Raw genomic sequence first — 27,514 nt, forward strand, 5'->3', positions numbered from 1 at the left:
TAAGTTTCTTATAATGTGACTCCAGCATACGTATGATTGTACCTCACTTCCTCTCTCTCTCTTTTTTTTAAGTTTGTTTATTTTGGAGAGAGAGAGAGAGAGAGAGCGTGCGCACGACTGGGGGAGGGGCCGAGAGAGAGGGAGACACAGAATCTGAAGCAGGCTCCAGGGTCCAATCCAGCAGCACGGAGCCCTATGCGGGGCTTGGACCCACGAACCGAGAGATCGTGACCTGAGCCGAAGTTGGACCCTTAACCGACCGAGCCACCCAGGTGCCCCTTTCACTTCCTCCCTTGAACCGCCTGCACGGTAGGTAGTGGCACCTCCATTTTACAGATGAGGAAACTGAGACTCAGATAAACTTGGTGAACTTGCCCAAGATCACTCAGCTGGGCAAGCAGAAGAGTCAAGACTCAGACTCGCACTTGTCTGCCGGCTGGGCCAGTGTACCGTTTGCAACAAGACAACAGACTCCCCAATCCGCTGATTCGGTCCTGAGGTTACCTTGACTCCTTTGCCTTCTCCCCAGGCCCCGTGACGCCCTCTTCATCTCCTCATCCTCGCCCTGACTCCACAGGCACGGGTTCTTTGAAGTGGTATCCGAGCTGTTTTTATTGTGCAGCTCTGTGTTTGTGACACGTCTGTCCACACCAGCGTGTGTCTCAGACCACAAGACCCCTGAGGCGTGGGGCTCAGCAGCGTAATCCTCTCCACGTGGAATGCCTCGCTGACACGTGGAGGAGCAACCAGCAGGCCGGCAAGTCTTTCTCCCTCATTTCTGTCCCTCCTTCCCTGGGCTTTGCCCCAGAGGCATAGAATTAGTGAGGGGAATTTCAGAGCAAGGGTAAGGGGGCCAAAGGGATGGAGAGGGGAAGAAAAAATTATAGTAACAAGCCGACCCCAGCAGGGACACAGCCAGCCGGGGATGGGTGGTGGCAGACGGCGGGGGAGGGGTGGGGGGGGGGCGCTGTACGGTGCAGGCTAGGTGTTTAGATGACTTTCTGGGTGGAAAGGAGAGTGGGCCAGGAGCAGGCCTTTGGGAGGGCCAGGGTCCCCAGCGTTGAGAAGGAAGGCTTTCTCTGGGCGACGCACGAGGTTCTGTGCACTGGCTGGGGTTTCAGTAACCCTGCGAGTGTGCCTGCGCGTGTGTGTGGAGGGGAGGCTGGGGCCTGCTGAGCAGCAGGGGTGGGGCCTGGCCCCTGCAGTCCCCTGGTGCCTCTGCTTCGGCGGGTTTGGCTCCTCAGTGCTTGAGGGTCACGTATTCCACCATTTCCTGGGCCAGAGGCCGCTCCCCAATCCCAAGATGAACCAGCTCGGAGTAATGTATCCCCTCGTCTTCCGGACTCTCTGGAACCACGTTCTCATAGTCTCCCTGCAAAAGCCATGGGGTGTAAGGGTGGCCTCCCGGTCGCCAGCCCCCCGGTCTGCATTCCCTGCCTGTCCTCTCCTTGGCTCCACCTGGGGGTCCTCCTGTCCACACGTCTCCGACTGGGAGGCGCTGCCCTGGCTCTGACACCTGTGCCTGAGCACCCCTCCCACCAGCAGCCCTGGCCCCCACTGAGGCCACTGAGTCCCTCCCTCCTGGGAGTCACAGCTGAGGCCAGGTCCCCCGCCCTCCCCCACCCTCACCTTCCACAGCCCCGCCCTCTTACCACTCGATGCTTCTGCACCACGGAGTAAGTGACCGTGTCGTCCCTGTTTGGGGAAGGTCCCTCTGTCTCTGGGGTCCCTGCATCTCTGAGAGGGAGGGCAGGTGGATGGCCGCAGATGAAGTATTTTGCACGAACTCCCCTCCTACTTCCAGCTCCCTTAGACCCTGAGAGCACCCCGGAGGAGGGCCCGGCTCCCGCGCCGGGCACAAAGAGGGCAGAAAGGACACGAGCCATTCCTCCCTCCCAGGACCCTCACTCAGTACCCAGTTATTGGTGCGTCAGCATCACCGACAGGAAAGCGCAAAGTCGCGTAACTGATGGCATCTTCCATCACCGGATTGTAGCACCCCAGGGAGTGAGGGTCTTCGGAGAGCGGGGCCCTTCGAACCTGGGAGAGAGACGGGGCCTCGGCTCTCACCACTCCATTCTCCACCAAGACCCCCTCCCCTGACCTCTGACCCCCACACCTCCCCACGGTGCTCCTTGCATCCCATCTTCACTTTGTCTCCGCTTGAATTTCAGGTCTGCCCTCCATTTCATCTTTCTCCCATGTCCTACCTTTTTATTCCTCACAAAGAAGCTCTGCCCACTGGAATTTTCCTGGAGCCCCTGCTGGCTCCGTATCTTCTTCCAGCTAAGAAACAAAATCCCGCTCGGTGAGGCTCAGGGGGATGGGAACAGGACCCCGTGGAGTCGGGCATGCGGGGTCGACAGGATGGCTAACGGGAGTCACTCCAGGGAAGGAATCAGGGAGAGACGGGCCTTGGGAGTTGCTCACCTTTTCTGAAGCTTGACTCCCCAGAAGGCCAGGAGGAGGGCGGCCAGGCAGAACCCCACTCCCACGGCCACTCGCCTGCCGATGGTCTCTGGGCTGTCTGGTGGGGGGAAGGGCGACCATGAGTTGGTGACACTGCATCTCTCAGATAACCTCTGGCCTGCAGCATCCGCCTGGAAGGAATCCTCAACCTCTCTGCATGGCCACTGTCCTTGCCTTCCAGACTCCCCTTCCACACGCAGGGGACGTGATGCAGAGGAAGGGAGAAGCCAGTCCCTGCCTTCTGGGCCCCATGAGGAGGAAAGGGCTGACTCTCCTGGGAAACACCTGTCTTGTGACAGACACAGGTGCACACACAGAGTACGCAGTAAAGGCTACCGCTTGGCCTTACTTATCAGAACGTAAAATCACTTGTTCTTTGACGTAGCAACGCCATGTAGAAATTTATCCTGCCACTGTCCTTCCTGGGAGCCCAGAGCCGGAGACGACACAAGGCCGTAGGGAAGGCACTGAGCGCTTCCATGCATGGGAATACACTGACAAGGCAGCCCTGAAGGAAAGAGGCAGGTCTCCGGGGTGTCTGCAAAGCGGAGACCCCAGAAACAGGTTTTTATACAGTACGCTGCATTTCCAAATAACACTGCTCAGGCTGTCTCCCTTCAGCATCCAGCTTTGCAGGGCATGATCCTCTAAATTTAAAACCATGGCTCCAAGTTTAATCTGCAAAAGCACAACAAACAAATTAAATATCTTCCCTATTGTTTCCAGACCCTTCAGACACCCTGTACATGCGCGGGTAGAGAACAGTCTCCAAGTGGTATTGTTACGTGGGGAAACAAAAGAACATCCAGGGCAATGTGTGGGCTCTCTCACGATTTGCGTGACGAAGGGTGTATAGGCCTAGATCTACTTAAGCGTCTTGCGCGTGTAGAACAGCCCTGTGAAGAGAAGCAACCAGCCGCCGGGAGTGAGGGCCTTCAGGGAGAGGGTCGAGTTCTCAGGGAGAAAGAAGGGAGAGGGGTCTTGCTACCATTTACCCCCTCGTGCTGTTTTAGTTTTACCTTGTCTTAAAAAAAAAAAAAAAAAAGCTAAAATCCCAAAAGATAAAAAGAAGCAGCCTATCAAGGGGGAGACAGAGAGAGACAGAGAGGGACCCAGTAAGAGCTCAGGGTGTCTGGAAGGCGGGGGGCAGCCTGAGAGGGAGCCCTCCTAGAGAGAGTCAGGAGTGACGGGGAGAAGGGGGGAAGAAAGGTGAGTGTGGGGGGGGGGCAAGGGGGGTGCCTGGGAGTGACGCACCAGACTGCCCCCCAGGACGGGGGCGGGGGAAGGAAGGAGAAAGAGGGGTCAGAGAAGAAGAGGGAAGGAGCCTTACAGTAGACAGTGAGGGTGCTGGGGGTCGACTGGCCCATGCCCAGCCGGTTGATGGCCTGGCACCGATAGGCTCCTGAGTGCTGGACCTTCACGGGATCCAATCTCAGCATCTGATCATAATGCTGGAGGTTTTGGTTTTTCCAGTCAAACCAGCTATACTGGAAGATGGGAGGGTTGGCGTCGCCCTCACATGTCAGGACTGCCTTCTTCCCCTCCATCACTTCGTCCTTTGGGCCGATGGACACACGCAGCCTCCTCGGTGCATCTATAAGGAGAAGCGAAATCAGGATCCAGGTAACCGGCCACCTGCTGTTCTGTCTGTCGCCAGCTCCAGCCACTCACACAGCACTTGGAGGATCCTGGCCTCCGACATGGTCTGTCCTACGGAGTTGTTGACCAAGCAGTTGTAATTGCCAGCGTCTTCTGGAGAGATGGCGTCAAAGGTCAGTTCTCTTCCCTCCTTCAGAAAGATTCCGTTTTTCTTCCAGAAGAAGCGGACGTCTCTGGGGCGGCTACTTGAGAAGTTACATCCAAGGAGGACTCGGTGCCCGGAGTGAATGTCAGAAGGGGGGCTGATCTGCTGGACCCTGACATCTCTTGGGGCATCTGGAGAGCAAGGGCCTCAAGGGTCAGGCTGACCTCTTGGGCCCCTTTCCTTCTTCTTGTCCCCAGGACTTCCTCTCCCCTGGGCCCTGAGGCCAGACGTTCAGCCCTCAGTTCTCTGTGAAGGTTCTGGCCCGGGCCCCAGTCCCCTCCCCCTTAGAGCCCATACCCCAGCTGGCCCACCTCTCCGATCCCCTTGCCCGCTCACTCACACAGGACATCCAGGCTGACAGAGGGAGCCCACGAACACCACTGGTTGCAGGCTGCACAGGAGATTGGTCTGGCGTCCCAGGAAACTTTCTCGATTATCAGCACCTCGCGTAATGGTTTTTTCCAGGAGCCTTGGAAGTTCCATTCGTATCGGGTAACTTCGGGATTACTGGAATTGTAGTTACAGGACAGGGTCACATTGTCTCCTTCTCGAATCGGTGTGGGGTTTTGAATCACTGTGGTTACCTCCTTGGGAGGATCTGGGAGAAAGCCAGAGAGATGGGCGAGGGAAAGTCAGCGGTCCGTCACTACCTTTCCCGGCGCCTCCCTCTCCCCCACCCCTCCCCCGCATTCACACAGTTCCTAAATTAACCAAAGGAAGCCTTGTGCTTCCCTCTTGCATCTGTGTGAGGACAGAAACCCCGGCCATTTGGCCTGGCCCCGGTTTGAGGCAGGATGATGTTCAGAGCAGAGCTCCAGCAGAGAACGCGTGGTGCGTGGGAGACAGAGGCGCGCCGTTTGCGGGCCTCCGCGTGGGCCGGGGGCACAGAGTCAGTTCGCTGCGGTGCGGGCGTTCACTGGGGGAGAAGCACAGCTCTGGAGCCAGACTGGCAGACGCCGTGACTTAGAGCTGAGTGATCGTGGGCCGTGGGACTCAGTTTGCTTATCCATCAGGTGGGGTCCTAAGAGTACGTAACCTTGTAGGATCATGGCGAGGACGAAATGAGCTGAAGCAGCCAGGGCAGAGCAAATGGTTAGTAAACACCGCTGCCGCTGGGTCACACGCTGTCTAGATGTTTGGGATTGGAGCATCCCCATCAGAGTATCTGGCTCAGACTCTGACATCCCAGGGTCCGAGGATCAAACCTATGGATCCTCTCTGTCCTGGGCTCGACTCACTGACACGATTCACTGTGTTAAACAGGGTCCGACCTCCGATGGGGAGGTAACGAGACATTTTGCTCCAGTTCTCCTCCGACACATCAGGCCCCTCCTGGGGCTCAGCCACTGCCTCGTGATGCCGAGTCTCCGCGTCCCACATGGGGCCCCGGCATCTTGCTTTCGTTCATTCGACAAACATCTACCGAGCACCTACCGCGAGCCAGACCCTGTTCTGGTGCTGCGTGTACCACCGGGGACGACAGCGAGGCACCCACCCCAGGGGCTTACACATTGAGAGACCCCGGCCTCTGCTTGCTGCCCGTTCGAGGACCCAGGAATCCCCTGTGCTCCATTTCCCTTCCTCCTTCTCCCTCTAGAACCCAGAAGCCCTATGACTACTCACACTGGACATCTAACTCAGCTTCCCCGCCAACTTGTCCAGTACCAAGGCTGTTTTCGGCCAAGCAGGAATAATACCCAGCGTGCCCGAGGAGGACCGCTGGGATCTGGAAGGTCTTGCTTGTCCTTCCGGGTACTTGTTTCTTATCGTGATACCAGGTGTAATTTGTTGGAGGAGGATTGGCCGGTGACACACAAGTCATCTGTACTTTATTTCCCTCCTTAGCTGGTGAGGGGAGGATCTCAACCCTGGAAGATTCCGGAGCATCTGGAAAAAGCCCGCAGAGGCAGAGGAGGGAGGTGAGCCAGGGCCTCCCTTGCTCACCTCTCGAGGGCCTTGGTTCCACCCCCTGCTAACTCCCTGCCTGCCCCCCTCCCAGCTCCCAGGAGGCTCACAATATACTTGAAGGTCCACTTCTTCCGACTGTCTTGAGCCTATTTCATTGGAGGCCTCACACTGGTACTTTCCACTCATCTCCTTGGTCACAGTGGACAGATTCAGCGTGAGTGTCTCCTGCTCCCTCAGCGGGGTCCCATCCTTGAGCCAGGCTATATTGTGGTAGCTGGGGTTGCTGCTGAGGACCTGGCACGTCATGGTCACAGACTCTCCCTCTGTTACGATGGCTTCTCTGGGGGTGGCCTCAATCTTCAACTTTGGGGCATCTAGAGGAGCAGGGGGCGCAGTGGGAGAGGGGGTGGGACCTCTCAGAGGGTGTATCGTGGTGGGAAGTTGCAGGGCTTTGATTCTGATAAAGCGGCAGTTAAACGTAGTATGTGCGTGTGTGCGGCCACTCGCGTGACCCTCGTCCACGGGGGGTGGGCTGGCCCCAGCATCCAGGTGACTCTCACAGACTCCTAACTTGTCTCTGCTTTATGCACGCCCCCGGCTCTCCAAAGTTCTAGTCACCGGGCAACCAGCAGCCTTCCTAACACTGTCGCTCGGACTTTGTTACTCCCCTGCTTGAAACCATTGCGTGGATTCCACGCTCAGAATACAACCCCAAACCCTGCGGCAGCCCGTGAGATCTGCCCTTGGCCCTCCTTTCTTCCCGCTGGGCCCCCTGCTCTGTCGCAGGCCCACCGAGCTCCTACCTCGAGGCCCTCGTCCTCGCTCTTTCCTCTTTCTGGAATCTTCTCGCAAATAAACATCTGCGTGCCCCAGTCTTTCCCTTCCCTCAGGTTCACCTTCCTCAGAGAAGCCTCTATCCCTCCCTCCCTCTGCCCTTGCCTGGCTTTATTTTCCCCCACTACACTCATCCCTGCCTACAGTTAAGTTCTCTGTTTCTTTGTTACTCTGTTTCCTGTTTGTCTTCCCCACTGCCATGCTAGCTCCAAGTGGGCAAGAAGTTTGCTCACCGCCAGAACAGGGCCTGGCACCTGGGAGGCACCCAGTAAATATTTATTGGATGAATGAATGAATGAGGCACGAACAATGATGTGAAACCGCCTCTTACCCCGCCCACCACCTCCCCCTCCCGTGTAACCACGTGATCTCAACTTCCTGTCATGGCTCGAGGATATTCAAGTATTTTATTCTGTTAGATAGACCAAAGCAGATGCTAAGATGAATCCGTTCCCTGAAACACTGGGGCTTGATAACGGGGGGGGGGGGGGGGGGGAGGTGTCGGGGGCTGGAGGGGGGTGTGGAGAGCATGCAGCCCTGATGCCTGTTTCCTTCTGTGTAGGTGCCTGGCACCCTTGGTGCCCTCGAGGGCCGGAAGAGAAGAGACAAGACCCTCGTCCTTCCCCGGGGGGCCCTGGGGGACACTCACGCTTCACATCCAGCCCCACGCTTTCCTCGGAGAGTATCCGCCCTGCTCGGGGGTCCCAGAGCTGGCAGGAAAGATTCTTGCCGTGGTGAGTCCACTGCGGCTGGAAGGTGAGCTTGCTCTGTGTGGACACGGTCTTGGTGGTCAGGAGGGTGGAGGTGACAGCATGCTCCTCCAGGGACCACTTCAGCTGGATCTGGTACCCAGGACAGGAGAAATTCAGCGAGCAGGTCAGAGTGACTTCCTGGAACTCCTGGATTTCTGGAGGGAGCTGGATGTGAGGTGAGAGAGGCGTCTCTGCAAAAGAGTAGGGGGCCATGCTGGGGGCCTGGGAGAGCGAGGGCCCGTGTGCCAACCTCGCACACCTGCCTTTACACACCCCCAGCCCCAGGTAACCCCTCAGGAGCCCCTCGCCGGTCCCTTCGGCCTCTGCACCTCTCTCCCGGCCGCCTTTCTGTGCTTTGAATCACTTTTGCTCGGCGGAAGCACTCTCTCTTGTGAATGCCGCCGCGCCTGAGGAATCCCGTATTCTATTTCATACGTACCTCGTGCCCCCTCCCTGATGTTTGCTCACTAAACATTTTTGACATGGCTCCCCCATCCCAAATGAATGTTAACCGGTTTAGGTCCCCACGCCTTTCTTGGCTTTGCCAACAAGCCTGCGTTTGTAATGGCCTCCACACTGGAGACCTCCAGCGTGGCGTTCCTTCAGTGGGTGCCGTTAGTGGGCCTGTGTGTCTCCGGCTCTCCCCGGGGCTGGGCCACCCTGAGACGACAGGTCTGAAACCACAGCTCTCACCCCCGTGTAGCTGCTTAGACCCCCCCCCCCACCTCCCCCACCACCACGGAAGACACAGGCTGTGGGGTGGAGGCCCCGGGCCCGTGCTTGATTCATCCCCTACATGTGTCTCATTTAGCCACGAAGGCCTAATTAGAATTAATCAGCAACATTAAGGCATTGGGAGATTTTGCTTGAAAATCCACATTTCCATCTTCTTGTCAAAAATCAGGCCACCTGGAACCCGGATTCCGGAATGGGCGGGCGTTGAGTGGCAGGTGGGAGGCCCGAGGGGAGACCAGAGCTCTGGCCCCAGCCCCAACCCCAGCCCCATTATCTTGTGCTGCCCGCTCACTCACTGGCACCTCCAGCCTGGCTTGCCACCCCTGTCCCAGGGGCTGGGTGTTTTCCACCTCCCTTCTTGCCCGAAACCGAGGCAGAGAACCCCATCCCCCAGGGCCTTACCAGAGACGTTGAGGTCTATTTTCTCCATCCATTTGTCATTCTTCGTTGTCACTCTCAGCCCAAGCCAGCCACTGTCATTGACGGACACAGGGTGGATGTGTATGGTGCAGTTGGACTTTTTGTCTCCCAGGAATTGAACCCTCTCCCGGTGAGGCAGAGTCTTCCCAGCCTTCGCGGTATCGTACAGGATGGTCCCACTGAAGGCCTTGCGGGTCTCGTCATAGTGATAGTTGTGGTACAGGGTCAGGTTTTCCAGCATTTGTCTACTCCCTGGAATTTTGTAGTCACAGGGAATCCAGACGCAGGCCCCATCCCAGGTGTAGAGGGTGTGGGGGTGCTCAAACCTCCATTGAGATGAGTCAGAGAAGGCCAAGTATTCTGGAACCCACCACAGTGATCAAAAAACATTATTGAGGGGGCATAAAGAGCTTTCAAATGAATAAAGAATCCCCTCTAAAGACAGAGGGAGAGAGGAAGGTAAACACACACATACCCTGCCTGTCCCCTCCTCCCCAACACTTACTCTTTGTTCCAGAGCTTTCCTCCTCCTCTAGCTCCCACAGACTCCCAGAACCCAAGCCTAGGCCACAGTCCTTACCAAGGAGCAGGAACGAGGGGCCGAGGAGATGCATGGTGCTGTGTCTGGGCAGGAGCCTGGGCCGGGAAGAGTTGTCTTTGAGCCATCTGGTCACTTGCTTCTTTCAGATGGCTTTTCTTACTCACCCACCAAACTCCAACCCCTCTTCCCTGATCCCAGGAGAACCATGTCTGCTTGCCTTGCAGGATGTGAATTCTGGATGTTCATGGGGCCTTTTGTGGGTATGTCATGTCTATTCTCTCAGCCTAAGAACTCTATAAGACTAGCCTGTCTCTCTTTCTAGCCCTCCTTCCTTTCTTCCATCCATCCTTCCATCCATCCTTCTATCCATCCATCCATCCATCCATCCTTCTATCCATCCATCCATCCGTTTATCCTTCTATCCATCCATCCATCCATCCATCCATCCATCCATCCATAATTTTACAAACTTCCTGCCCAGCTCTCAGGCTTTGAGTGGCACCAGACTCCTGAGTGCCTTGAATTCCAGGCGTGGGGTAACTTGAAGCTCACCTTGAGGCAACTAGTGAAGGTTCTTATATGGGGGAGAGCCATGATCAAAACTTGATTTTTAAAGACCAGGAGCAAAATAACTCTAAAACTAATAATTAAGTGTGATGCCAGGAGAGCATTTAGAGGGGTCTGGAAGGACTTTGGAGAATGTGGTCCAAGGGTCCCACTCAGATACCCCTGGGGGCTGGGTAGAAAACATAAATCAACCAGGTGGGAACAAAGGTCATGCCTTGGGTAAAGACAATGACTGTCCCGGTCCCAACCAATTGTTGGCCAAGTGGGAATGTGAGCTCAGCACTGCCTGATCTTCCAGTGCTTTAAGAGAAATAAGCTGGATTTTCCTGTGAAATGTCCTGCTTTCATCAACAAACAAACAAGCAAACACGGTGCTGGCCAGTCTGCGGGCTGAAGGCAGTCCAAGGGCCCCCAGTTTGCAGCCCTGCGCATCTGTCCCTCTCTGATCAGTGAGTTTGTGTGCCACCTTATTAGACTTTTACATAGAGTTACATTTACATAGAGTTAAATTTAAGCCCCAATTTGCATGACTAGGCCCCTCCGTGCTGGTCCCTCTGGGGTTAGCAGGATGTGTGACAGAGTGTGTCTCCGGTCTCAGGGCAGACCTGCACCCCTCCCACCTGCCCTGCCAACATTTCCCACGCATCAAACACCCCTCACCCCCTGGGGCTGTTTATCTCCTCAGGCTGCATGGCTCATGCCAAATGCTGTTGGGTGGTTGGTACCCGGAGGCGTGGGGGAAGCTAGGCTGCTTGCTGAGCAGGAAGAAGGGGTCTGTCCCCAGGCGTAGTATCTGTGCTGGCCTGGCCGGGGCTCGGGCTCGGGTTAGGGGTGAGGGGTCTGAACTGGGACAGACTCTCCAGGTAGAAGTGACACCAGCTCTGCAGGTGCTAACAGAGCTACACGCAAAAACACCTTCAAGGCCACGTCCACTTGAGAAAAGCTGGGCGAAGAAGGTAAACAGAATTCTTTACCGTGGGTCTTTTTGGTCCCTTATAATCAGCTGTGTGTGCATCACACATCTGCCGACACGGGGGCCAGAGCACAGTACGGTGCAGTACGTCGCCCACGCTTCTTTAGCCATGGAACCGATTTTACATTTCCCGTGAGAAATTCGGCAGGGCTGCAGGGTCAGCGTTTTGAGGGATGCGCTGCGGGTCCCCTTTGGGTTTCCACAAGAGCTGTGGCAAGGGCTAGATTCCATTCTCTGGGGCAAAGACCAGCCTCCAGTAGCCGGACCATTGTGCCCCTTCTGCCGCCAGCCGCCAGCCGCACCTTCATGGGGGAATGCCTTGAGAACACCAGGATGAGGGGGAGAGGGCACTTCTCAGAGCAGAGCTACGTGCTTGCCCCCGGCAGCTCCAGGCAGTCGCTGGGACATAAGAAGTGGGACCTTAGACCTGGAATCGGAAGGCTGCTGAGACAGGGTGGGGCGTGGAGGCTGGGGACAATAGGCACAAAGGCTCAGGACAAGGCCATGCTACCCAGACCCATGGTGGCCTGCTCGACATAGGCCTGCTGAGGGCCTTGCAGGATCTCAGAGCCCGCCTCCCTGAGTCCATTCTTCCCTCCTGGGCATCTGGTGACCCATCCTATTCTCAGAAGACTCCACAAGCCCATCAGAGGGCATGCTCAAAGATGGGGGTCTACATCCTGTTGATACATGGGTAAGGGGGGGGTCCCCGCTGTGCTCCCAGCCCCAAGAACTGTGCCTGGCACACAGCAGCTGCTCCGTGCCGGCATGCTGAATGCAAAAGAGAGCAAAATAATTTTTACCTGTTTCCTCGTGTCTTCCCTCTTCAGGGACCTTGGCAGCATCTGAGAGTGAAAGGGGAAGCACAGCGAAGGATTTTCACCCTCCTTGGCCCCACCCCCTGCCCCTGTGTGACTCTCAGGGCAACCAAGAGGCATGGTGAAGTGGGGAGCGGGGAAAAGAGGCCATGAGGGCAACTTGGGCTTGGAATCAGCTTGAAAGGAACACTCGAGTACCTACGGTCAGTTTTTAGGTTCGGTGTATGGAGTTTCTACATCAGATAGTTTCAGAGCTAGTCCCTCCACAACTTCCTCTCTATCCAGCTCTCAGGAAATGCTGATAATTTAAGCCAAGCAGATTAGAACCGCCAGCCTGCTGAAAAAGGCACAAGGCAATATGAAAGTGTTGGTAGTTTAGTGACACCATCCAGTTATTCTCATTCCTATTAGTTTCTCTCCAAAGGCCAGAATGGTCGGGAAATCTGATCACTTACACCGATGCTCCAGCAGCTCCCGAGGGTTGAGGGAAGAGCTCACAGTATCAAAAGGAAAAAAGATAACTTTCATGGAGTGTTCTTGAATGGGCAAGTCTTGAGACTAGAAACTTACCACTTTCATCAGGCTTCTAGTCTGTGTCTGGAGACCAGACCCAGACATCAGGCAAAGCCATTCAAATCCTGCAGATGGTCAGGGAAGTCTCTGAGAAATCTTCACCCTGGTATCATCAAACTGTACTGACTACCAGCCACTGAGAAAGGAACAGAAAAGGGGAGGGGCTTCTGGGTGGCTCAGTCGGTTAAGCATCTGACTTTGGCTCAGGTCATGATCTCATGGTTCATGAATTTGAGCCCCGAGTTGGGCTCTGTGCTGACAGCTCAGAGCCTGGAACCTGCTTTGGATTCTGTGTCCCTCTCTCTCCCCAAAATAAATAAACATTTAAAAAACAAACAAAAAAAGAAACAGAAAAGGAACAACTTATTCAAAAGACAGTAATGTTATGGGAAGGTATATTCTTCCCTATTTCTTCTGCTAAGAACAATTAAAAACTCTGGATATTATAAAATAAGCATAAGAAGACACTGAAAGATTGAGAGAAGGCACACTGGTTAGGGACCTTGGGACCTGAGGAATGATATGACCATGAATTCTCTGAGTTTTCTCTTCGCTTCATCTATACCAGACTGAATACTGAAGAAGCAAGCAACTGGAAATGACAATGAGCACAGACAAAAAAAAAAAAAAAAAAAAAAAAAGTTCCAGCAAAACTCTGCTCTTCTAGCTAAAGAACCAAGAAAGGGGCAGCCCAGAAAGACAGAAATCTTTCATGCAGTAACTGCTCTACTCCAGCGAAATGTCACAGAAAAACCTGCTGCTTCACTTCTACCCCTGACAGCAAAGGCTGAGTGGGACCCTAGACTTTCACGCTTGCCAGGCCACGCCCCCATACCACATCTGAGTGGTGCCAGAGGAGGCTGAGTGTGGGGCTGGGCCCTCCAGCCCCTCTGGGCTCTTTCTCCCCACAGTGTCAGTAGAAACCACATGGGCAGCCTGAACATCCAACCCCACCCTGTGATGAGACATCATACTCCTCATTGGAGTGGTGTAAGAGGAGGTCTAGGGGAGAATCAGGACTTTCACCATCACTCAGTGATCATAAGCCCAACTTCTGTGGAATCTGCATGAAAGCCATGTGGAGAGCAATAATGATGTACCCCCTCCCTGTCCCAGTCAAGATGGTATTAATGGATGCATAATGGGGAACCTGATCTTTCACCCCTGCCCAGCAGTGAGAAAACCACACACACACACACACACACACACACACACACACACACCAGCTGTCAAGAGAGGCTGAGTGGAGAACCTGAACTTCTACCCCCATTTGGCAATAATGAAGCAGTGCCCCTGTTCACTTCACTGGAACAGTGTCAGGGGAAGCTTGCTAAAACACTGATTTAAATAAGATCCAGTCCTATAAATAATACCCAAAATGTCCTGGTTTCATTTGAAAATCACTCAGCCTACTAAGAACCAGGAAGTTCTCAAACTGAATGCAAAAAGATAATCAACAGACACAAACACCAAGATGACACAGATGTTGGAATTATCTAACAAGGATTTTAAAACAGCCATCATAAAAATGCTTCAGTGAGCAATTACAAACATGTTTGAAACCTATTGAAAAAAATAGAGTGTCAGCAAAGAAATAATAAAGAATCAAAAGGAAATTTTAGAACTAAAAAATACAATAACTGAAATTAAAAGCCCTAATGAATGAGCTCAACAACAGAATGGAACATGGAACATTAGAAATTACCCAATTTGAAAAACAGAACAAACTGAAGAAAAAAAAAAAAAAAAAGAAGAAGAACAGAGCCTCAAGGACATGTGTGGCTAGTATAACAAAAGATCTAACATTCATGTCATTGTAGTCTCAGGAGAGGAGAAAGAGGGTGAGCCTGAGAAAATATTTGAAGAAATAATGGCTGAAATGTTCCTAATTTGACAAAACAAACAAAAACCATATTATCTACAGATTCAAGAAGCTGAGTGAATCCCAAACAAGATTATCCCAAAGAAATCCATGTCAAGACACACACTAGTCAAACTTACAAAAATTAGACAAAGAAAAAATCTTGAAAGCAACCACAGAGAAATGACGCATTACCTACAGGGAGAAAACCGATCCAAATGACAGTAGATTTTGTATCAAAAAGGTGATAAGGTGATAAGAAAGGTGTTACGAAAGTGAAACAGCATCTCTTAGATACTGAAAGGAAAGAACTATCAACCCAGAAATGTATATCTATCCTTCAGGAATGAAGGGGAAATCAAGACATTCTCAGATGAAGGAAAACTAACAATTTTTAACCAACAGAGACCCTAGAAGAGTGGCTATAAGGGAATCTTCTAAACAGAAAGAAAATTATTTAAACATTTTTTTAACTTTTTTTTTTTTTGAGAGAGAGAGAGAGAGAGACAGAGCACGAACAGGGAAGAGGCAGAGATGGGGAGACACAGAATCTGAAGCAGGTTCCAGAGACCAACGCGGGGCTCAAACTCATGAACCATGAGATCATGACCTGAGCCGAAGTTGGACGCTCACCTGACTGAGCCACCCAGGCGCCCTTGAAAGAAAATGAATTTTTTTTTAAAGAAATTTTGGAACACCAGAAAGGAGGAAAGAAAATGGAAAGAGCAAACCTATGGGTAAATACAAAGGACTTTCCTTCTCTTCTTGAGTTTTCTAAATTATGTCTGGCAAAGCAAAATCTATAACACTGTGTAATGCCGTTCTCAGTGTCTGTAGAAGAAATATTTAAGATAATTATAAATGGGAAAGGGTAAAAGGATGTAAAGGAGGTAAAGTTTCTATACTTCACTTGAGCTGGTAAAATTTTGAAACCAGTAGACTTTGATAAGTTCTATATAATGTAATGCTTAGATCAACCACTAAAACACTATACAAAGTGATATATTAAAAAACACTATAGATGGGGCGCCTGGGTGGCGCAGTCGGTTGAGCGTCCGACTTCAGCCAGGTCACGATCTCGCGGTCCGTGAGTTCGAGCCCCGCGTCAGGCTCTGGGCTGATGGCTCAGAGCCTGGAGCCTGTTTCCGATTCTGTGTCTCCCTCTCTCTCTGCCCCTCCCCCGTTCATGCTCTGTCTCTCTCTGTCCCAAAAATAAATAAACATTGAAAAAAAAAATTTTTTTTAAAACACTATAGATAAATCAAAATGGAATTTTAAAAATTGTTCAAGAGACCTACATGAAGGTAGGAAAAAAGAAAACAAAGAAATTAAAAATTGAGAGAACAAAAATAAAATAAAAATAAAATGACAGGCTTAGGCCTTACCATGTAAGTAATTACATTAAATGTAAGTGGTGTAGGGGTGCCTGGGTGGCGCAGTCGGTTAAGCGTCCGACTTCAGCCAGGTCACGATCTCGCGGTCCGTGAGTTCGAGCCCCGCGTTGGGCTCTGGGCTGATGGCTCAGAGCCTGGAGCCTGTTTCCGATTCTGTGTCTCCCTCTCTCTCTGCCCCTCCCCCGTTCATGCTCTGTCTCTCTCTGTCTCAAAAATAAATAAAAACGAAAAAAAAAAAAAAAAGAAGTAAAAGTCTTTAAAAAAAAAAATAAATAAATGTAAGTGGTGTAAATACACAAATGAAGACAGAGATTGACAGAATGAGTTAAAAAAATGACCCAACTATATGCTGTCATAAGAAAATAACTTCAAATGTAATTAGACAGGCAAGTTGAAAATAAAATGATGTAAATTAATCAAAAGAAAGTAGAGTTCTTCAAAACAATTAAAAATAGAACTACCATTATGTATGAGCAATTCCACTTCTGGGGTATTTATCTGAAGGAAATGAAAACACTAATTCAAAAAGATATGGCACCTCCAAGTTCACTGCAGTATTATTTACAATACCTAAGACATAGAAGCCTCCTAAGTGTGCATCAGTGAATGAATGGATAAGGAAAATGTGATGTGTGTATATACAATGGAATATTACTCGGCCATAAGAAAGAAGGAAATTTTGCCATTTGTGACAACATGGATGGACCTTAAAGGCACTATGCTAAGTGAAATAAGTCAAACAGAAAGACAAACACTGCCTTAACTCCCTTATATGTGGAATCTAAAAAACAAACAAAATGAACTTGTAGATACAGAGAACAGATTGGTGGTTGCCAGAGGCAGAGGATGGGGAGGTGGTCAAAAGGGGTGAAGGTGGTCAAAAGGTGCCGACTTCCAGTTATAAAATAAGTCTTGGGGTGTAATATATGGCATAGTGACTATAGTTAATAATACTGCTATATTTGAAAATTTCTAAGAGAGTAGATCTTAAAAGAAAAAAATTATAACTGTGTGTGGTGATGATGGATGTTAACTAGACTTATTGTGGTGATCATTTCACAATATATATAAATATTAAATCATGTTGTACACTTGAAACTAATGTTGTATGTCAGTTATATCTTAATTTAAGAAAAGTAGACTTCAGAACAAAGAAAATGACCAAAGCTAGGGAGGGATGTTATAAGGAAAGGGTCAATCCACCAAGAAGACATAACAATGCTAAATGTGTGTGTACCAAACAACACAGCTAAAAAATACATGAAACAAAAACCAATAGAAATGAAAGGAGAAATAGACAAAGCCACAGTTATAGTTAGAAACTTTAGCATCCCTCCCTCAACAAATGATAGAGCAACTAGACATTAGAATCAGCAAGGATATATAAGAACTCAAGAACACCATCAACCAACAGGATCTAGTTGATGCTCAAATGATGTAATACACATTCTTTTCAAGGATCCATGGAACGTATGCCAAGATAAACTAAATTTAGAGCTATACAACAAGACTTAGAAACTTTGAAATAATTGAAATCTTGTAGAGTACATTCTCTAACCATAATAGAATCAAACTAAAAATTAATAACAGAAAAATCTCTGAAGACTTGGAAACTAAACAGCACACTTCTAAATAATATATGTGTCAAGGAGGAAATCTCAAGGGAAATATAAAAAATACATTGAACTGAAAGAAAACGAAAATAAAACTTATCAAATTCTGTGGTACACAGCTAAGCACAGGAGGTAAATTTATAGAACTAAAGGGTTACATTAAAAGAAGAAAAGTCTCAAATCAGTAATAAAACTCTCCATCTCCAGAAGCTAGAAAATAAGAGAAAAATAAGCCCAAAGCAAGCATAAGGAAGGAAATAATATACATAAAGGCAGAAATCAATGAGACTGAAAACACAGAAATAATAGAGAAAATTAAATATCTGTTTCACTGAAAAGACCAATAAAATTGACAAATCTCTAGCAAGGCTGACAAAAAAAGAGAGAGACGACAAATTGCTAACATTAAGAATGAATGGGGCATGGGGGCACCTGGGTGGCTCAGTCGGTTAAGTGGCTGAATCTTGATTTTGGCTCAGGTCATGATCTCATGGTTCGTGGGATCAAGCCCTGGGTTGCTTGGGATTCTCTCTTCCTCTCTGTGTCCCTACCTTGCTTTAAGTGCTCACACAAGCGTGCTCTCCCTCTCTCTCTCTCTCTCTCTCTCTCTCTCTCTCTCTCTCTCAAAATAAAGAAATAAACTTAAAAAAAATAATGAAATGGGATACCACTACAGGTCCTGCAGACATCAAAAAGGTAATAAGAGAATACTATGAACAACTCTATGCACATAAATTTCAAAACTTAGATTAAGTGGATCAATTCCTCAAAAAGTAAAAACTACCACACCCCTCCAGATGTCAGTTAGGTAATTTGTAGAGCCCTATAACTACTGAGATAATTTAAAACATGAAAAAGAAATCTCCAGGCACACATGGCTTTACTGGAGAATTCTACCCAATGTGTAAAGAAGTAACACCAATTCTACATAATATCCAGAAAACAGTAGAGGGAACACTTCTCAGCTTATTCTGAGAAGCCAGTATTACCCTGAAACAAACAAACAAAAAGACAAAGACAATGCAAAGAAAAACTACAGACCAATATTCCTCATGAATATAGAGGCAAAACATTTTATCAGAATATTAGCAGATAGAATTCAGCAATATGTAAAAAGAACTATATACTATGACCAAATGGAGATTATCTGAGGGATGCAAGGCTGGTTCAGTATTTGAGAATCAAACAATGTAATCTTATATTAACAGGATAAAGAAGAAAAATCACATGATCATATAAATTGTTGCGGAAAATTTTGACAAGATCCAACACCCATTCACAATAAAAACTCTCTGAGAACTAGGAATAGACAGGAAATTCCTCCACTTGATAATCTGCAACTAACTTAAAAAAACTAAAATTGGCCTATCAACACTATAAGACTGAATATTTCCACCCTAAGGTGTCTACAATCACCACTCTACTGAATACAGTACTGGAAATTCAGCAAGGTTGCAGAATACAAAATTAACACAAATATTAGTCATTTACTCACTTTTTTAATACTGACAATAATCATGTGGAAACTGAAATGTAAAATACAATTCCATTTATAATGGCTTTTTAAAAAGACATAACTAGATGTAATAAATCTAACAAGACATATATAAGACTTGTATACTGAAAATGACAAAACACTGCTGAAAAAAATAAAAGAAGACCAAAGTAAATACTATATTCATGAATCAGAAGATTAAACATGATAAAGATGTCAATTCTCCTCAAATTGATTAAACAGATTCAATGCAATTACTTTCAAAATCCCAGAAAAAATTTTTGTAGCTATAGACAAAATTATTCTTTTTTCTAATGTTTGTTTATTTTGAGAGAGAGAGAGAAAGCATGAGCAGGGTAGGGGAACAGAGAGAGAGGGAGAGAATCCCAAGCAGGCTCCGTGCTGTCAGTGCAGAGCCCAATGCAGGGTTCGATCTCACAAACTGTGAGATCATGACCTGAGCCAAAATCAAGAGTTGGACACTTAACCGACTGAGCCATCCAGGTGCTCCTAGACAAGATTATTCTAAAGTTTATGTAGAAAGACAGAGAACTAGAATAGGAAACATTTCTGAAAAAAAAGAATAAAGGGGTGGTCACTCTACCCCGATTTCAAAGCTTATTATAAAGTAATGTGCAGTAATCAAAACTGTGTGGTATTGGTGGGGGGAATAAATACATAGATAAATGGACTAAAGAACCCGGAAATGACCCCAAACAAGGATGGCCAACTAATTTTTTTATAAAGGAGCAAAAGCAATCCAATGGAAGAAACATAGTCTTTCAACAAATGTTGGTGGAGAGATTGGTTACATCCATAAGCAAAACATGAACCTCAACCCAAACTTCACACTTTGTACAAAAATTAAAGTGGATTATAGATTTGTATGTGAAACATAAAACTAAAACACTTTTAGAAGGTAACATGGAGGGGCACCTGAGTGGCTCATTTGGTTAAGCGTCTGACCTTTTTTTTTTTTAATGTTTATTTTTGAGTGAGAGAGAGAGAGAGAGAGAGCAAGCATGCAGGGGAAGGGCTGATAGAGGGAGACACATGAGCCATGACATCATGACCTGTGTCGAAGTTGAACACTTAACCAACAGAACCGCCCAGGTATCTGACTCTCGATTTCAGCTCAGGTCATGATCTATAAATTGGATTTCATCAAAATTAAAAATTTGTGTTTGTTTTTGCTTTTGTTTTGCTCTGTGAAAGACCTTGTTAAGACAAGGAAAAGACCAACTACAGACTAGAAGAAAATATTTGCATATCTAGAATATATATATATATGTATATAATTACACACACACACACATATAAAAGCTCAACATTAAAAAACTCAATAAAAAAAAAACTCAATCAAATTAGAAGATGGTGTTAATCCTCAAAATAAACCAGGAAGTTATTTTACCAGCAAAAATTAGTTTATTCAGGAATAACAGAAAATTGCAATTTGGGACATGCAATTGTATAGGCAAGTCCAGCAAAGGAAAGGAACATTATTTTATGGACAAGGAGGAAGTTAAAAGGTGTTGTTTGGAATGCAAGTCCATTGGAGAAAAGCCCAAGTCCAGGGTGATGACAGTTTCTCACTGGCTGAGTTGCAGGGGTGATTGATTTCTTGCAGGAGATGCAATGTGCTTCTTTCCCCTGTTGGGCCCTGTACTTGAGGATTCTTTCCTGTTGATGATTCTTCTTTTGGGGTCTGTAATTGACAGTTCTTCCTGTAATTGAGTGGTATGGCTCCCCTTTCTAGCCTGCTCCATTTTAGTGAGGCTTCCTTCTATTAATTTTCACAACGGGCAAAAGACACGAGGAGACATTTCACCAAAGACAATCGTATAAAAAATGGTCAGCAATCACTGACCTTTAGAGAAATGCAAATTAAGATCACAATGAGGTAATACTACCACACATCTCTTAGCTGAAATTAAACATAGTGGCAATATCAAATGCTAGAAGGGATGTGCAGTAACTGAATCTTTTATATATTTCTAGTAGGAGTATAAAATTGTCCAGCCACTTTGGAAAACAATCTCAAAACAGTTCCTCATGTTAAACATAGAATTACCATATAATTCTGCACTTCTACTCCTTGGTGTATACCCAAGAGTAAAACATATCCATCCAGAAATTTGAACACAAATATTTGTAGCGACATTATTCATCAGAGCCAAAAAGTAGGAACAACCCAGGTGTCCATCAAGTGATGAATGAATAAAGAAAATATGGTGTATCCATACAATGACATATTTGGCAATAAAAAGAAATAAAGTACTGATAGATGCTACCACATGGGTGAAGATGGAAACATTAAGTGAAAAAAGCTGATCACAAAAGACCACATGTTGTATGATTCCATTTATATGGAGTGTCTAGAAAAGGAAAATCTATAGAGATGTAAAGTATTTAGTGATTGCCTAGGGCTGAGAGGAAATGGGGGGTGACTGCTAATAGACATGGGTTTATTTGGGGGTTGATGAAATGTTCTAATATTGATTGTGGTTGGGGGTGCCTGGTTGGCTCAGTTGGTAAAGCATACAACTCTTGATATCTCGGTCATGAGTTTGAGCCCCACATGTGGTGTGGAGTTTACTTAAAATAAAACATTTTAAAATTGATTGTGGTGAAGGTTGCACACCTCTGTGAATATGCATAAAACCGCTGAAGTATACACTTTAAGTAAGTGGATCAAACAGGCAACTAGAAAACGGGCAAAAGTCATGAAGAGATGTTTCACTGAAGGGAAACATTTCACAGATGGCAAATAAGCGCATAAAAAGATGTTCAACATCACTGGCCATCAGTGAAATGTAAATCAAGACCCTGGTAAGATATCACTACATACCTATTAGAACAGCCAAAATAAAAAATAATAACAATACCATGTGCGGGTGATGATACAGTGAAACTGGATCATTCACACATTGCTGGTGGGAATGTAAAATGGTGAAGCCACTCTGGGAAATAGGTGGTGAGTTTCTTGGAAAAATGAACAAAACGCACCACCATATGACTTAGCAATTGCATTCCTAGGTGTTTATCCCCAAGAAATGAAAACTTATGTCCACACAAAAACCTTAACACAGTTGTTCATGGCAGCTTTCTTTATAATAGCCAAAAACTGGCAAGAACCAGCAGGTCATGTAGGTGAATGCTTAAATTGTGATCCATCCATACCATGGAGTAGTAATAGCAGAGAACAAGGTATTGACACACACAGTTTGGATGATTCTGAAGGACATCGTACTAAGAAAAAAAGGAAACCTCAACCTCAACAGGTCATGTACCATATGATTCCTTTTATGTAACAGACCAAATAAAATGACAAAATGATAGAGATGGAAAACAGATTACTGGTTGCCAGGGGCAAAGGGAAGTGGGCATGACTACAAGGGAAAGCCTTGTGGTAAGGGAGTAATTCTGGATCTTGATTGCAGCGATAGCCACATACATCTAGACATGTGATAAAAGGACTCGGAACTGTATACACACACTCTACTAATGTCACACTCTTGGTTTTGATACTGTACCATAATTGTGTAAAATATGGGCACACAAGACCTCTGTTTTATCTGTGCAACTTCCTGTGAATCTATAATTATTTCAAAATAAAAAGTTCTATTTTTGCAACTTCCTGTGATTCTATAATTATTTCAGAATAAAAATTAAAGTCCCCAGCAATCTCAATGGGGGCTCCAGCTGGGGAACAGGGTCCCAAAGGTCTCTGGCAGGGACCCACTGGGGACTTAAATCCCTAATCATCACCTAGAAAGAAGGAGTGCCTGAGACCTCTGCTGGCCTAACTCCAGGCATCGCTCACAGTCTTGTAACAGGAGGAAACTGGGCAGTAGACTCACAGATGTGCCTCGGTTTCTGGAGACCAAAGGCTTATGGAGAAGGCCAGGGTGGAAGCAGAACTCTATGACTTTGGTGCCTTTACTCTTCTTTCCAACTTTCCTTCCAAAGAGGTAGATAGTCTCCATTTTGGGTGGCCAAGTGTTCTAAATACTTTCTGTATTTATCAGTGATTCCTTCCTGTTGATGATTCTTCCAATGGGGCTTGTAATTGACAATTCTTCCTGTAATTGACATTGGGTGATGTGCCTCTCCTTTTATGGTGGATGGCCAGCACTTTGGGTCACATCCCCTCTGGGAAAGCAGTGGAGCCAGGCAACTAGGTGCTACCGTGAGCCCTGGGCTACCACTCCCCACCTGGCCATGTGCCCCCTCGGAGCCCCCTCCCCAGGACCATAAGATGAGGATAGTGATCGCGCCTTCCTCACAGGTTTAGTGAGGTCACCCGTGTGATGGACTCAGCTGTGTGAGCGCCTTATGACAAGCATGTGGTAAACAGACCTGGTTTCAAATCCAAGTGCTGTCAATTATCAGTTGTGACATCCCGCAGTTTCCCTTCTAAAGGAGATGATGATATTGGCAGAACTGACCTCATGGGTGTGCTGTGAGAAATCACAGGCACATCTAGTGCTTCACACAGTGGCTGTCATGAAATGAATGTGCTGTAAAAGTGAGCTGTTATTATTATGGATATTGTCACTCGCTCTGCTTGACCAACACTCCATGGGTGACCTGGAGATGGGGCTTGACAGAGAGACCCTTTGAGACCAAACTATTTTTTTTCCTCCCATTCCCCAGGGGAGCTACTCCAGGCAGACCAGACTCTGGGGGTGGGTCTTCTGCTTGCCTGCTGCCCTGCCCGGGAGGCCTGTGAGGCTGAGGTTGTCTCCTCCTGTCCGGGGAACAGGCTGGAGTTGACAGCGTGGAGGGTGGGGAAGAAAACCCAGGGAAGGAGGCTCTGGCCTGGAGCCCTTTCACTGATGAGGATGACAAGCTGCCTGCCACAGGCACTGTCCTCAGGATAGGACTGGGGGCTGCCAGGGATGGGTTGTTTTCAGCCAGGAGGAACCTGGGAGTTGGTAGGAGAAGAGGAAAAGGAGATGCCTGTTGTCATGACCCTGGCCCGGTGCCTGGGCGTCTTCCTTCCTACACGCGGTGGCTGTCCCTGCCAACATGAGACCTGCTCACCTCTACGCTGGCCTAGCCAGACGTCATCCTGTGCCTCTGTCCCCATGTCTCTAAGTCACCATGTCATAGGTTCTGACTCTTCCTCGGCTTGTAATTTCCCAAGGGAGGGCTGCCATCAGCCTTTCCTATTGATGCGGCTGGAGTAGGGCACACTTGTGTTCTCCACAAGCTTGTTCCTTCCACCGTCTTCGGTGGCTGAGGAAGAGGCTGTCTGGAACCCCTCTCTCTCCGTCTCCTCCAGCACTAGCAAGCTCCATCATTTCCTTTTACAACAGAGGTCTTGACCTGTCCCCTCTCACTGTCTCCACTTCCTCTCTCTTGGCCTCCTGAGCCCTCTGCCCACAGCTGCCCATCAGCTGGGTTCATTGTTCCCACAGTGGGGTCTTAGAAACCTCAGCCCCTCCTTAATATGCTTCTGTGTATAATCCTCCAGTGACAACCCAGATCACTCTGAGTAAAAGACCAAGTCCTAACCGTCCTATAAAGCCTGTGATCAGGCTTCCTTGGGGAACTGTTCCAGCTCACCAACCACCCCCCGCCCCCAGGCATGCTGGTTTCCTTCTGGTTCCTAAACATAACGCGTACATTCCCACCCTGAGCCTTTGCACCTGATCTTGGCTTTTCCCTGGATCCACATCCTCCACAAATGACCAGAATCCCCTCCCTCACTTCCTTCTCTCTACTCAAATGACCTCTTTCCAAGATGGCAGCCCTACACAGCATATTCTGTCCAATCGTGCTTGCTTTCCTTCTTAGCACACCCACTCCCCAACCAGCACTTGTTTGACTGATTGTCATCTGTCTCTTCCACGGAGTGTCAGCCTCGTGAGGTCAGAGGGAGTTTCTTCTTGGTCACTGTGATATCCCTGGAGCCCAGCATAGGTGCTTAGTAGATGCTTAGTAGACACATAATAGGTGCTCAGGAACCACGTGTCAATGGAGGAGATGAATTCTGGGGGGAGTCTAGGAGAGGGGTGGAGTGTGATATCCCGAATTCCAGTCCTTGTGTGTCATCACTGAATGTTAGTCCTTCCTAAGAGACGGTCTTTGTATCAGATCACTTCGTTTTCCGTAAACTTTAGAGGTCTGCCTATGACCTTCAGGACTTTTGTTCTGTCTGTCCTTTATTTCATACATCTCTTTAAATCAATTCACTTGACTGTTTTAAGTTATTTTAGAAAGAGAGAGAACGAGCAGCATGAGTGGGGGAGAGAAGCAGAGGGAGAGAGAGAGAGAGAGAGAGAGAGAGAGAGAGAGAATCTTAAGCAGGCTCCACCCTCAGCACAGAGCCTGATGCGGGACTTGATCTCACGAAACTGTGAGATCATGACCTGAACCAAAATCAAGAAAGAGTTGGATGCTTAAATTGACTGAGCTACCCAGGCACCCCCACTTGACTATTTTTTAAACAGCCTCATCCTAAGCTTTTGTTAAAAAACAGACGAAAAACAAAAAAACAACCCAATCACCAGTTTGGCGTGTCGCTTTCCTTTTGTTCCGATCCATGCCGAATGAAACATCAGTATTAATGTAGAAGTTGCTCCCCAACATGGCACTCGGGCGGCCCTTTGGGCAGCACAGGGTTACCGGAGTCCCTCATTATTGACACTGCTCTGCTCCTCGGGGCGAAGTCCTTAGGGGCCTTCCTATCAGCCCAGACCTGCCGGAGCCAGAGTCTGTCGTCAGAGGACAGGTGCGTCAGGGTGGGGTCCCTGCGTTGCGCAGGAGATCTGCTCGGAACTTCCCCCGTGGCTCCTGTGAAGTCCCCACGATTCTCTGCCTCATCCTCCGCCGCTCTCCGTCCTTCCTCTCGGCTCCCGGGATCTTGCCAAATATGTTCCCACTTGGGGGGCCTTCACACGCCTTGTTCCTGTGAGACTTTCCTGTCATCGGGACGCTTCCCCCGACCCCTGAGACCCCGAGGCACACTTCCGTCCCGGGCTCTAAAAGCCCCCCTTGCACTTCCCTTGGGAGCAGGCGTCATCGGTGGCAGTCGGGCATCACGTGTGAGGTCATTTGTTCAACGTCCTTCTCTCTACCGGACCAAGAGGGCTCCGGGAGGAAGGGGCTCGGGCTAGGCCTGGGGTCCGTCCCCTCCCCACTGCTCACAGCCCCGCGACCACCCACAGCCCCTTCTTGCTCCCGCAAGTGGACTCGCCATCCTAGCCGGAGGCGGCCTCATCACTTTCCCTCCCGACACGGTTTGGTTAGTCCCGCCTCTCAGCCTTGACTTTGGCCTCTGTGGTACCCTCTGCCTTCTTCAAAGAGCAGGGAGAACAGTCCGGCCCAGGGCCCGCGGCCCAATTGCGGCCCTGTCCTCCCCGCTCCCTCAGCACCTTCCGTCCCGTGAGCCCCCGTTGCTTCAAGATGGCGGAGCGCACAGTGGCGGGAGCCCGGCTCTGGGCTCAGGTTGGGGCTGTGCAGTCACCAGCTGGGGGACCTCAAGGACGTGATTTAACCTTCGTGCCTCGGCTCCCCTAGGCTCCCAAACATCGATGCCTCAGAATCACCCGGAGGACTCGTCAAAACACAGACTGCCGCCCCCTACCCCCGAGCTTTTAGTTCCTGCAGACTGACAAGGGGCCTTGAGAATGTGCCTTTCTAGGGGCGCCTGGGTGGCGCAGTCGGTTAAGCGTCCGACTTCAGCCAGGTCACCATCTCGCGGTCCGTGAGTTCGAGCCCCGCGTCGGGCTCTGGGCTGATGGCTCAGAGCCTGGAGCCTGTTTCCGATTCTGTGTCTCCCTCTCTCTCTGCCCCTCCCCCGTTCATGCTCTGTCTCTCTCTGTCCCAAAAATAAATAAACGTTGAGAATGTGCCTTTCTGACAGGTTCCCAGGGGACGCTTATGCCGCTGGTACAGGGACCATTGTGAGAGCCACTGTCCTACTTGTTAGGGAAGGTAAGTGGAGATCAATTAACCTCTTCACGTTCCCAACAGGGGTTATGGAAAACGAAGAACTGAGTCCAGGGCCTGGCCACTCCATTTCCTAGCCCTGGGACCCTGGGGAAATCACCTGGCTTCTCGGAGCCGCAGCGTTCTTACCTTCACAGGGTTGTCCTATCCCTTCCCACGATAGCCTGAGCTTCTTGACAGGGCTTGGTACACAGCTGGTGCCTAATTAATGTTTCTTGAACCAAATGAGTGGGGTGGGAGAGGCTGAAGCTACAGACTGTGGCACGAATGTGGGGGGAAGGCAGTCAAACCAACACAGGCTTACGAGACGGTAAGATCTGCGGTCACCCCGACCTGCGGTCACCCTGCCCAGCAGAGCACAGGAGGGAATGGGAGTGAGTGAAGGGGCCAGACTCAGCTCACAGCTGCCAGCCCCGAGTGGGAGCGGCTTCAGGGCAGTTGGCCTGGGCTCAGGGCTAGAATTCCTGGGCCCACGTTGCCACACGGGGCCTTGCAGAGGGCAAGGAGGGCCATGGTAGGCTCGCCTAGGGTGGATCAGAAATCATCAGGATCGGGGGGCCCGGGTGGCTCAGTCGGTTAAGTGTCCAAATCTCGGTTTCTGTTCAGGGCACCATATCGCAGTTCTGTGAGTTCGAGCCCCGTGTGGGGCTCTGTGCTGACAGTGCAGTGCCTGCTTGGGATTCTCTCTCTCCTCCCCCCCCACCCCTCCCCCACTCACAATGTCTCTCTCTCTCTCAACATAAATAAATAAAGTTTAAAAAGAAATTTTTAAAAGAGTCATCAGTATCTAGATAGGTA

At 49.0% G+C, this 27,514-nt stretch overlaps 1 protein-coding gene across 5 annotated transcripts; it reads right to left on the reverse strand.

Moving 5' to 3' along the window:
* Positions 1-594: 594 nt before the first annotated feature.
* CD22 (CD22 molecule) lies at positions 595-12,215 on the reverse strand. Of its 5 annotated transcripts, none has more exons than XM_045440927.1 (15): positions 12,024-12,211; positions 11,807-11,848; positions 9,428-9,558; positions 8,905-9,282; positions 7,665-7,958; positions 6,289-6,555; positions 5,897-6,160; positions 4,614-4,871; positions 4,141-4,404; positions 3,800-4,063; positions 2,431-2,527; positions 2,211-2,286; positions 1,916-2,040; positions 1,653-1,737; positions 595-1,372 (listed from the first exon to the last, which is right to left on the reverse strand). In XM_045440927.1, the coding sequence occupies exons 3-15, from the start codon at positions 9,534-9,536 to the stop codon at positions 1,241-1,243; spliced, it is 2,613 nt and encodes an 870-aa protein (XP_045296883.1). In that variant the 5' UTR covers positions 9,537-9,558; positions 11,807-11,848; positions 12,024-12,211; the 3' UTR covers positions 595-1,240. The 5 variants fall into 5 exon arrangements, with proteins under 5 accessions (XP_045296883.1, XP_045296884.1, XP_045296885.1 ...); XM_045440928.1 differs by having other exon boundaries at positions 9,503-9,558; positions 12,024-12,205; XM_045440929.1 differs by lacking the exon at positions 6,289-6,555 and having other exon boundaries at positions 12,024-12,214.
* Between the last annotated feature and the right edge of the window lie 15,299 nt (positions 12,216-27,514).

Source organism: Leopardus geoffroyi, chromosome E2 (assembly GCF_018350155.1).
Source record: "Leopardus geoffroyi isolate Oge1 chromosome E2, O.geoffroyi_Oge1_pat1.0, whole genome shotgun sequence".
NCBI lineage: Eukaryota > Metazoa > Chordata > Mammalia > Carnivora > Felidae > Leopardus > Leopardus geoffroyi.

Bases quoted from the DNA above. Each gene is read 5' to 3' on its own strand.
- CD22 (XM_045440927.1), bottom strand. From the start codon at position 9,536: ATGCATCTCCTCGGCCCCTCGTTCCTGCTCCTTGGTAAGGACTGTGGC. The intron at 2,287-2,430 runs GTGAGCAACTCC...TTTGTTTCTTAG, and splicing joins GGAGTCAAGCTTCAGAAAAG to CTGGAAGAAGATACGGAGCC. The intron at 1,373-1,652 runs GTAAGAGGGCGG...TGGCTTTTGCAG, and splicing joins TGGTGCAGAAGCATCGAGTG to GGAGACTATGAGAACGTGGT.